Source organism: Galeopterus variegatus, unplaced genomic scaffold, assembly GCF_000696425.1.
Source record: "Galeopterus variegatus unplaced genomic scaffold, G_variegatus-3.0.2 Scaffold6760, whole genome shotgun sequence".
NCBI classification, from domain to species: Eukaryota; Metazoa; Chordata; class Mammalia; order Dermoptera; family Cynocephalidae; genus Galeopterus; species Galeopterus variegatus.
Window position 1 is genome coordinate 90,860 of NW_007732871.1, and position 12,321 is coordinate 103,180.

The 12,321-nt window shown below is 39.6% G+C and overlaps 1 protein-coding gene across 1 annotated transcript in view; it reads left to right on the top strand.

Moving 5' to 3' along the window:
* Window positions 1-9,457, top strand: part of LOC103606641 (fibrocystin-like) — a gene marked incomplete at its 3' end in the record, with an annotated part of 92,141 nt that extends 82,684 nt beyond the window's left edge. Inside the window, exons 34-35 of the mRNA XM_008591208.1 lie at window positions 2,989-3,208; window positions 9,307-9,457. Of these exons, the coding sequence (XP_008589430.1) occupies window positions 2,989-3,208; window positions 9,307-9,457 (371 nt within the window). The remainder of the gene's footprint in view (window positions 1-2,988; window positions 3,209-9,306) is intronic.
* Between the last annotated feature and the right edge of the window lie 2,864 nt (window positions 9,458-12,321).

Genomic DNA, 12,321 nt, shown 5'->3' on the forward strand with positions numbered 1-12,321 from the left:
TTTCTTTCTGGGAAGTGGGTTTATAATGAACATCAAATGGTCACAGAAGATGTCTCAGAAATTATTAGAAACTACTAATAATGCCCCATTTTAAAATAGGATTGCATATAACCGATTTAGTTGAGAATCTGTTACATTTTATAAGATTTTTCAGAGGAAGATTTCCCAGCAGCAACCCTCACAAGTGTTTCACAGTAACACGACTGTGTAACTCTACTTTTCTCAACTTTTTCAATCAGCCGGTGGCCCTTTAGAAAGCTGAATAATCTCAGTGTGCTCCTCGGAGCTGCAGCAGCGACACCTGGGAGCTTGTTAGAAATGTGAATTTTTGGTACTTGCCAAATGAGAAACTTTCTAAGTAAACATTTTGCCATTTCTCTTCTGAACCCTCTCTGAAATCCTAAATTTGTTCCTCATTGGAAGCCCAAAACTAGGTAGCTCCTCTGAGTAAGCAAGTTCTGACTATATTGCGTAGCTCATAAGATGCCTGCATGTAATATGGTCCGATATCTGTTTTCAAAATTATGCCGCTGTCTTGCTGGTTTACAATCTTTCTGTTACCTACTATTTTTCCAAAGTGTGTGTGTTTCTAATATGTTTCTAACATGGCTCTGACTTGCCTCATATTTATATGATTTATTTTTTTCATCTGTAGTTTACTGCTTTACTCTTTTCATTTGGTCTTTTGTTTATTTCTGTTAACTTCTCTAATTTACCAGCGTCACGTTGAATTCTGATGCTTGTTTTGAGTTGTGTTCTTCTGTTTGACTTTGCATGATAGAGTGATGTTTTACATCCAGGTTGTGGGTGATGGCTTAGAACCCAAACTTCCTAATTAGTGTTTTGCTTGTTCCTATGCTGCAGTATTAATGTGTTTTCTTTTCATGAGTGGGGCAGGAGGAGTTAAAGGTGAAGCTCTAAAAAGTTCTTTTGCTACTTAGGGGCTCACACATCTTTATCTTCTCCCCAAATTGTACTTCTAACAACAACAAAAAAAGAGTTTTACTTTTTCATATGAGGGGTTGCTAAAACATCCTATTAGGTAAAGCTAATACTTTGTTTAAAATGAACAAGATCTTTGATCTTTGTGTTTATTGCATTTATATCTTGAATTCTACTGTATGGGATATTTTAAATGGAAACTTTAACTTTTCCATGAGGCGTGAAAAGCTAAAGTGATTAAGGTCGCACAGCTATTTAAGTCGCAGAACTTTGAGTAAAGCGCATGGATTTTGATCCCCAGTCCTGGGTGCTTTTCATAATCCACCTTGTCAATTTGCATCCACTTAATCACCTATAATGAGTTCATTATTTTATAGGTGTTGAGCCTGTTTTTATTTGCCTTAGGGCTTACTAACTGGAAAGTTCTCATATTTTGTCTACCCATATGACAGTCATACTGCCAGTCATTTTTATTGCTATAATTCATTTGAAACACATTCATGGAGACCCTCCTAGGTGTCAGGTGCTTTGGAATGTAACAGCAGCAATATAATATTTGGGTGTGATTGCATAACTACAAATTCCCTCACATGTACTCATCTTGCTTAGCCCTTCCTGCAGCTCTGTGATGGGGAAAGAAGCATAGGTTCAAGCCCACAGTCCTTGATCCCACTTGTTGTGTACCTGCAGGGACAGGCTAGCTGCAGAGGTCGCAGGTTAGAGAGATCTTCCTTTTTTCCACTATACTATATTAAGGTTTTCATATAGCACTGCTCCTAAACCATCTCATGTTCATCTTCCAGTCAAAGAGTATTTCCAGTCTGCCTTATTGTGCTTTTTATATGTCTGATGACCCAGAAAGAAATGGTCCAAGGGTCAAAGGGCTGCAGTTGCTTGCTTTTTTTCTTAAAAATGTTAATGGTTATAATTATATGAAAATCAAGAATGTCTGTTAATCAGAAAGATCCCATAAAGAGAGTGGAGAGTCTAGCCACAACTTGGAAAAGGTACCAGTATCCATATAACCTCCAGAGGATTAGTACCCAGAGTATATGAAGTGCAGAAATGAATAAGAAAAAGACAAAGAGCCCAATGGAAAAATGGGCAAATAACAGGAATGAGAATTTCATAGAAAAGGAAATGTGTTATTAACTAAACATAAAAAAAATTGCTCAACCTAAAAAGCAATGATGAAAATGCAAATTATGGCCACAATGAGATACCATTTTATATAGACTGGACTGGCAAAAATTAAGTCTGATAATTCCAAGTGCTGGCAATTATGTGGAGTAATGGGAACAGTAATATAACTGATAGGAATGTGAAATGGCACAACTGCTTTGGAAAACAATCTGGCACTATCTTGTAAAGTTGAGTTTATACCTACCCTTTAAACCAACAATTTTCTTCATAGGCATGCACCCTAGAGAAACTATTGTGCATGTTTATAGTAGCAAAAACTGGGAAATACCCAAAAGCCCATTGCTAAGAGAATGGGCAAATACATCTCAGAATTCTTTTGCAATGCAATACTGAGCAGCAGTGAAAACGTATCAATAACAGTTAACGCAATAATATGGATAAATCTCGGAAATATAACATCGAGTGAAAAAAGCAGGTCCAAGAATATTTTCTCATGTATTCTGTTTTATAAAGTTCAAGAAGAAGTAAAACTCCATAATGTCTTGTTGAGGAATTCAAATGTGATAAAATGATCTAAAACACGCCAGGGGTTATTCCTGAGACCGAGGAAGAGAGGAATGAATTTGGGGAAAAGCGAAAAGATTGAAGAGCATTACAACTATTTTAGATCTTACATTGGCTGGTAGATTCATGTGAGCTTTTTTTTATGATAATGCTTTATATTTTACAAAAATGATAAGAAGAATATTACACATACATAAGACATTTTTTAAAAAGGTAAACTGATGACGCCGTTTTCCTGTTGGTCAAGGGAGGATATGGAGACTTCATCTGTGAAACAACACGAGGCCTTCACTTCTGTCTGTGGTTGCTACCTAACCTCACGATGACTGTTTCCTGCAGGGTCCTTGGCTTTCCTGTGTGGCCTGCGGGCTGAGGAGGATGGCTGTGAAACCGGCAGCCATACCTACGTGCAGTGTGATTTGACTGTTGCCATGGGGACAAAGAGACTGCTGGAAACATGGCCTTATGTCTACATTTGTGAAGGAAGTTCCCAATCCCTCTTGGTGCCTGATCATTGGACAGAGTCCACCTTTCCGTCGTTCTCAGGCCTCTTCATCAGGTAACCCTGTCTTCTCCCTCCCTGACCCTCCCCACAAATGCATGGCCTAGGGACCAACAGAGACATCAGAAAGTGTAGGCCGGGTGGATGCAGCCTGAGGGACCCGCAGCGCTGTTGGAGGGGCCATTCTATTGTGGATTCCAGCCAGCCTGCATATCAAAGCATCTCCTGTCTTTTTCAAGTGTTCAAGAGAACATCTGAAAAATCTGCCCAGTAAACAGCTCACTTTGTTCTTGCTTAGATTTTAATATTTATCTTCCGATCCAAAGCAACATCTGGTGAATGCCAATGGGGAAAAAGATTAGACATTATGAAAAACAGAAGGCTTTTCCCCCCTTTCCTTTTTCTTTTCTTTCCAAACAGATTCACAAGTATGAAAAAAAGTCATAGAGAAATCCAGCAGATTGTACAGTGTTTATTCAAACGAAGGGGGGTTGTGCAGGCAGAATTACTGTAGATCTAGGATTTAGAAGCCATAAGTTTATAAGGATTTTTTGAAGTTAAAAAATACCAAACAACAACTAACAAATAAATACCACAGCTTTCCAGGTTAAGTCCTCTTTTCTAAACAACAACAAAAAAAGTGTGACCAAAAAAAAGTGTGACCACATTGGTAACTTTGGACAGCCTTAATTTCAGCAAGCGGTTCTTTTCCTACACAGGGCTCAACATTGGTCTGCATTCTTCTTTATTTCTTGTCTAGATAGAGTGGTTATATCTGATTATCTAATGAAGGCCTATTTTCCCATTAAAATATAAAACTAAACCAAAACATTACCCACAAATGAAAAAGATAACAGCTCTTTCCATGGCAGTCTGACTTTTTGATGTCCTGAGACAGTCTGTTTTAGTATGAATTTGCCATCAGAGGTTTGTGTTCAGGCAGAGGAAAAGTGGAACCTCCCTGGCTGGTTGCCTTCTAGAAGGGTGTAAAGAACCCTGTTTTCATTACATAGGAAGTGGGGTACTGAGAGTTGTACTCAGGTGGGACTGGATTTGAGAACTAACCCATGCTGGACACCAAGAAAGACATGTCAGCAGTTCCTGGCTCCACTGAGTCCAGAGACTTCATCTGAACCCCCACAGCTATTCCTCTGGAGTTCTTCCCCGCCTTTCCTCTCCACTCTAGCAGGTGGCTAAGGAACTGAGCCTCAGACCCCATTACAAGTTATACCCTGAGCTGTTAGTATAATTTCAGAAGTGCTGCTCAATGTTGCAGCTATTGCAGCAGGCAAAAGTGGGTGTGTTTTCTTGAGTAAGAATTAAAATAAGTGCCTTGTGTCTTAAAGTTTATACTTAGTGTTGATGAGTGTGGGTAGGGGGACCCCACACTGCACTTGTTGCCAATGGAAAAGTAAGTTAATACAGTCTTTAGAGGAAAATTTGGCAATGCACTAATAACTTTATAGTTCTTTGTACTCTGTTGCCCAGCAATTTCACTTCTAGGATTTTATTTTAAGAAGGCAGATAGAAATGTGTAACATTTACAGACAACCATGTTCTTTGAAGTGTCAGGCATAACAAAAAATTTAAAATGATTTAAGTTTTGGTAATAAAGGATGCATCCAAATGATATGATACTAACGAACCTGTAAAAGCCATGATATAGAATATTTAATCAAACAGAGAAATGGTTACATGATATTGAGAAGTGAAAATCACAGATCACAAAATACTGTATTAATTTAATCCTGCTGCTTGCTGTATATTGTATATATATTTGTACACACACAGGTGATTAGAAAAAAGACTGGAAAGATGTATTCTGGAATGCTGATAGTGCCTATCTCTAGGTGACTGGAGTACTAATCATATTTATTTTTTAAATTGAGTTTTTATATATTTTTCCAGTGAATATGTGCTGGTTTAATAACCAGAATATACTCTATAAATTATATAAGGGGCATTAAGAAAATGAGGTGCCAAATAGCTTACTCGGCTCCTCTCAAGATTATGCTTGTGAACCAGAGGACTCCTTTCCAGGATCTTTTCAGAGAACCCACTTCCATTAAGTGCTTTATCTCCCTGCCAGCTACTACCACTATGGACTTTATGCCAATTGGCAAAGATAGACGTGTATCTATGGCAAAAATATGCCTTGTCCATCCATCTGTTCATCCATCCATCCATCCATCCCGAATTTGTCAAGTGCCTACCATCTAGGTATTGTGCCAGGTGCTGATGACTCAGTGGTGAACAAAAGTCCGTGTCCTTACTGGCCGAGGAGGAAGTCAGACAGTAAACAGGATGCTCATGTTCACATGATATGATGAGTGCTATGAAGTGATAGAAAACAATGAGGCCTGCTTTAGACGGTGTGCTCAGAGGAGGCTGCTCTGAAGAAGTGTCTTTTATGTTCTGGTAAAAAGAGCAGAAGGTGTCACTATGAAGAGTCAGGCGGGGGGCAGCAAACGCAAAGGACCCATCAAGTTTTATGAACTGTCAGAGGCCAGTAGGGTGGGAGTGGAGTGAGAAGGAGGGAAGGGGGCCCTAGATGAGCTTGGGGAGGAATGGAAAGCCTTGAAGGCCAAGAGAAGTTGTTCGGATTCTATGCTAAGTGAAGATTACATAACTTTCCAGAGTCCCACAGTCAAGCCATGACAGTGTTGGGAGAGAAACCTGGGCTTGTGACTCACCATGTACTGAGCATGATGCTATACTGTCAGCACCAGAAATGAAAACCTTGATTGAGCTGTGTGGGCTCAATATTTCAGAGCCACAGGAAGCAACTTCAGGTTAAGCGAGGGAGACAGAATGCCTGCGAGTGTTTTTATAACCCATCCTAAGGAGCACATAACAAGATTATCTGCTTAGTTTAGGATCTAGTGACACCAACTGAAAGAGCAATAGATTGGATGTCTTGGATTTTAAGAATCATAGGTTCTAAAACTCTCTTTGCCACTATTTGAACCAAAAATTTTTACCAATCTCCCTCAAATAAATATTTGTGTGCGTGCATGTGTGTATGCATGTGCTTCCAGATCTTTATTTCTTTACATATATTGGTATCTATCTATTTACATATATTTACATTTAAATCTGGCCTACTGTACCTCTTAATTCACAGGATTATTGTGGAAGAAAACATGGAATAGTAGCTAGCTATTGAGAAACTTTGAAATTTTGTAAATGTTAGTCTATTTTTGATATCCTGTTGTCTCAGCTAATTTTGGTTTCTAGCAAGGTGATCAGGGACAAATACCAAAAGAAGTATGAGCTAAAGCTTGCAAAAACAAGTCTAAGCTAACAGAAGGGGGTTTGGCTCTTTTCAGAGCAAGAAGAACATGATTAGGGAAGACCGTATGTTGTTAACAGGCAAACAGCAGGACGGCAGAGTGACTCAGCCTGTTTCACTCATACCTTTGCTTAGAAAGGGCAGAAGAAGGCTTGTTAGGAGGGTGGAAGTCCAAGGCCAAGAACAGTTGTAAAGGAAGTCGGTCACTACACTCCTTAAGTTCAAGTCTATAGCCCCAGATCATTCATATCCTGGGTACAAAAACTTGTTTATACAATTGAGGATCTGCAGCTGACAACAACCACGAGAAGGAGGCATGAAACAGAGAGAGGCGATGGGCAAAAATTCTCTGAATTAACTAAAAAGGGAAAGAGGGGAAATTCTGGAAATCTAGAAAACTATTCTTCATGTTATCCCTGACAAAATTCTAGAATGAATTATTAATCCGATGGTTTGTGAGCCTTCAGAAATGAAAGTGGCTCTTGGAACTGATTCACAAAGCATGTGATTGTGTGGCAAAGCAACTTCATTTCCTTTCTGATAGGTTTATAAATGATTTATGACGTAAATATAGAGGGAGAACTCAAACGATTTCAACAACCTCACCACTCCCAGTAGCAAAAAAAGAGGTTTTAGGTTCAAAGCCCAAAGTGACCTGACACAAGCCTCAAACTGCTTTCACGTCAGGTATTTTGAAAGTCCATGTAATTTTGCATTCAATTCCACCTTATTTGCATATTTACCTAAATATTACATTACATTTTATTTAAAAAGTTAAAAAAAATTACTTTGCTTTCCATTTCTTAATCTTGGAGGATGACTGACACTCCAGGAGCAAATTCTGTATTTATCCCGTGGCTTTGTCCACTCAGTGGATAATGGTTCAGCTAAATGGATTTGTAGCTAGACTACAGGCTCCAGACTCAAAATGCATTTTGAGCAATGGGTTCAAATCAGTGAGATGAAATGTAACAATAATGAATGTAAATTCCCACATTTACATTTCAACAATAATATTACCAGCACCACTGCTACCAGAAACTATAACAAGAGCTGTTTTTATTGGACACTTACGTGTACCAGGTGCTGTGCTAATCATTTATAATGCTTCATTTTGCTCAGTTCTCTCCACACCTCTACAGAATAGGTACTTGATTATTAGTAACTCCTTTTTATCAATGTGGAAACCAAAGCCTACAGAGTAGTGTCTTCCATGTCATATATCTACATGGTAAATATCTGTGCTGGGATTCAAATCTAGCTGATCTTCTTTGAAGCCTAACCTTAGCATGCTAATACTGCTCAGAAAGTCAGCTGAGCAAGTACAGCCAGGTAAAGTTGCAGCTCTGAGACTTTGAGTTTACTACCCTCTTAATATAAGCATGGGGAGGGGGAGGGCTACAAAATGAACAGTGTTAGGTGTGGTGGATGGAGGGCTCAGGTAAAGGGAGACCAGAGCCCCAGTGGTCAGCCCAAACTATCTGCGTTCATTTTTTGGGGGGTGCGATGTTAAAATATTGACAATTTCCCATATGTCTAGAGGATAGCAGATGTGGAGGTCATGCCTTAGGTGGATACAGAGTTGAGAATATTTCAGCATGAAGAAGAGAAGATTAAGTGGCGAAATGTGATCGTTATCCTGCTCATTATTTTTTGCAAGTTGTGGGAGAAACCATTTTGATATTGATTTGAAAAAAGATGCCGCAGTTCAACATGATTTATAGTTTCTCAAGTGGTGCCTTTTGCCTTTTCCCACACCCTTCCTGGTCTTCCCATGGGATCTGCCATCTCTGTGGCTGATGTTTGATCAGCATCTCTGAACTTGAGAGCTCTAAGAAACAGGACAGCTGGGTTCTGATCTCAGAGCTCCTGTAATTTTGTTTTCGACTTTATGCAAATCTCCTCATCTCTTTGTTTTACCTTTTTTTACACTTCCACCTAATTTACAGGCTGAAAAGAGGTGATACATGTGGAACTGTTGAAAAGTATAAAAACATCATGCATTATTATTACTAATAATCTTTGAGTTAGTTGCCAGGATTATTCTTGAATGAATATCACACCTGTTGGGGACAGTACCCTTCAATATCCATGCTCTCGCCTCCTCTAGACCACATATTTTTAGACTTTTGGTAATGCTGCACTGCTGTTTTTCCTTTTAAATCCAGTCTGGCTTCTCCTCTTAAAGCAAGAGGACTTTTAAAACTAGTGGCTGGTAGTATAACTGGCACATATATCGAATCTCCTTAGCCTGGGCTGTTAAGTAAGTTTAATTAATTTACTAAGTTAATGTTCCACTGCCAGCAACAGAGCCTCATTGCCATCAGCTGGGGAGAGGGAATTGAAAGCCTAAATGAGCTCATTTTTTCACAGTTGGAATTAGGGACCAGTTAGCCAGTTGTGTGGGTTTTCCAATTTCTCCATCTGCCCTGGGGGGATTCAGGCAATTCACTCCCCCAACACTAAGTGTAAGAGCAGGAAGAGGAAAGGGGAAAAGGAAAAACAAAAACAAAAACTGTCCTCAACATTTGCTTCCACTTTCAGAACTGGTAGCATTGTCTGCATATTGCTTGTTAAGCTGGGTTTGGAGAAGCTTTTGCTAATGTTCCTAATAGATTTGGAAAAGAGAAAGGCCTCAGTGAAAGATATTTACCATGTGAATTTTCATTGCAGGGTGTGCAGATAAAGGGAAAACAAATAAACAATAAAAGAATGGAAACAAAATTACAGAAATTTGCAAAATTTGACAAATGGTGGCCTGTAGTTGCCACAAGCTAATGGCTTGCAATGATTAATAAGAGTAAAAATAATTGCATTTCATTAAGATTGATGACACCCCATTTAACCTCCCCACTCCTTTCAGCCCTAAAGTGGAAAGAGATGAAGTTCTCATCTATAATCGCTCCTGTAACATTACCATGGAAACTGAGGCAGAGATGGAGTGTGAGACGTCTAATCAGCCAATTACCGCCAAGATTACTGAGATACGGAAAAGCTGGGGCCAGAACACTCAGGTATAATCAAATCTTTTTTACAGACTGATTCAAACAGCTCAAATTAAATTTGTAATATTGTGTACATTAAAAAAACAATTTAGTCCAAATGGCAGCGATATATAATATTAAATGCTTTCAAACTTTGAGGAGCTGGTCTAATGCACAACATCTGAATTCATAGTTAACTATGGTTAATCATATATTTTCTCAAAAATAAATGAGTGCTGCCTGAGCTCTTTTAAAGCGAATTCTGAACAGATAATCTCAGCATTTTGTCCTGATTTCTCCATGAGTGTTTGAAAGGGGCTCTCTGTGGTTTATTTTTCATAAAATAAATGGCATACAATGTAACCAGGCCCTTCTGGAAGGCTTCCAAATCACCCAGCCATCCTCAGCTTGGTGGGACAGCAATGTTTGCTGGTATATCTGGTTCACCTCTGTTCCGTGGGGAGCAGAATGGAAACCTCAGCTTCTGAGGAGATTTCATGGAAATTAGAACTGAAAAGGACCACGGGGTCATTTGGTCCAGCCTTTCTACCTCAGCAGCTCATCCATTTTAAAATTGTCTAAACCACTCCCTCCAAGTGGCTCTTCTAAGAATGTGTTCTTAAGTCCCCTGTGAGAGATTTCACAGCTTCCCCAGGGAATTTGCCAGAATTGAAATCAGAGGCTAAGGGCTCTTTGGAAATCCGATAATCTTTTAAGACTCCCCAGGCTTTTCACTGTACACAGATAAAAAATAATATTTATTGAGCACCTAGCCCCTTAGGTGCCTTTCTCTTTATGAAAGCAATTCTCAGATTTTCCTCTTTTTGTCTCCTTTATTTGGAACAAACATTTATTGAGTGCCTATTATCTGCCACACTCTGTACCAGATTCTCCCATGGATGCTGCTTCAGTCAAACTGTCCTGATCCAACACTATACTTCCTGGGTTTGTAATGTATGTTTTCCTATACCTTTTGTACTGGTGCTGAAAATGTATGCAGTTATATAAAAATAACACTTTTTATTTTGTCCTTCTTACACCATTTCCAATCTATCTTCCCACCCCCTGGGGCATTGCTGTCCATCCTACCTGCTCCCCAGGCTTTTCACTCCCCCTTACCTTCCCTCCAGGTGACTGCCCAGGGCTGTCACTTCTTGCTTCAGTGTGCCCCCCAAAATGCCTCTTCCTTTCAATTCCATGCCCATTTTAATTCTTCATCTCCAGGACCACTGTCCCCTAATCGCAGCCTCCACTCCTCTGCCTCTTTCTCAGCAGTCGGCTGTCAATGTTTCAAAAGTTGATTATAGTGACTTGGGACTGCTGTGGGTCAGTGAGCATCCTTAGGCCTCTCTGGGCCTCAGTTTCCATCTGGGTGGGTACTAACCTGGTGGTGTTGGGATACTTATGGGAGCAAATGCCAGTGAAAGAGAGAGAGAGGCAGGTTAACACAGTAGTCAAGTGTGGGGGCTTTGGAGCTAGACTGCTGGATTAGAATATATCACTTGCTACCGGGGGACTTCAGGCAAGTTACTTAACCCCTCTATGCTTTCGTTTTCTCATCTAGAAAGTGGGGATAATAACAACACCCACCTAACAGTGTTGCTGTGAGGCTGACAGCATGTGAGTCACTGAGAACTGCATTTCACACATAGTAAATGTCCAGTGTTAGCCGTTACTGGCAGCACTAGTTCACTAGGAATGGTGCTAGAGAGTGACATGGAATTATTTCTCTGTAGCACTTGCTGCTTCGGCCAGATCATTTCATTTCTTAGATTTTATTTAATTTTCATCATCTCAAAGTCTAATTTTGAATTTTTCAAGAGGCTTAAATGCCTCACTCATTTAAAAATATTTATGCAACATATATGAGGGACCTCAAAAAGTTCATGGAAAGATTCTTATTATCCTTTAATTCATTTCTTCCATGAACTTTTTGAAGTACCCTTGTATTTATTGAGTTCCAACCATGTTCAAGGTCCTCAGCCATGCTCTGAAGGAGACAAAAAATAATATGGAAAGAGACCCCACCTTTAAGGGTTAGTAGGAAAGTGAGACCATATATGGAAATATATAAGGTTCAAAGGAGGGTCAAATAATCAATTCATCACAGTTGGATGAAATGTTGGACATCATTCAGATCAGCCATCTCATTTCAGAGATGAGTTAACTGAGATTCAAAAGAGGGGTGACTTGATAAAGGTCACATAGCTAGTTATTTGGTATCATAACCCATGTGGCCATAAGTCATTGTGGAAGTATCTTCAGGAACCAGGGGATCGAGTCTATCAAAACTCACTAGGCTAGTGCTAATGTGTAGGGAACTCCAGTCCTAAGAGGGTGAGGGGGTGATGGATACCACCCTTGAAGGTTCCAGATGTGATAAGCATTGTGCTCAAGTGTTGGTGATAATGTTACAGTTTTAAACAGTCTATTGGGAGCAGGACCCTATCAAGTAGCCAGGAGTACATGGAAAACACAACAGGATGCCATAAGACAACCAGAAGTTTTGAGGGATTCTGAAGCACAAATAGCACTTTAGGTAGATGGGTAGAGAAACTGCAGCAGAATAATCACAACCCTAACCAAGTTTAGAGAAAACTGTAAAGAGTACAGCTATACTTTTCAGTTGATCTCTGGAAGAAATTCCGAGAGTGGGATGGGGCAGACACCAGGGAAATTAATGAGGACTGCTATGCTGACATTTCCTTTCTTCTTTCTCTCCCTTTCCTCCTTATTTCCCTGTGTATATGGATTGTTTGGATCTGTGGCTCTCGAGATGAAGTATTAAGAGCAACTCATAAAAAAGGAGTGATTATTTGGGGACAGGAGATGGATTTTTTTTTATTGTGGGTGTTTTTAGACTTTTTTTTATTGGGGCTGTTGTTAGACTTGGC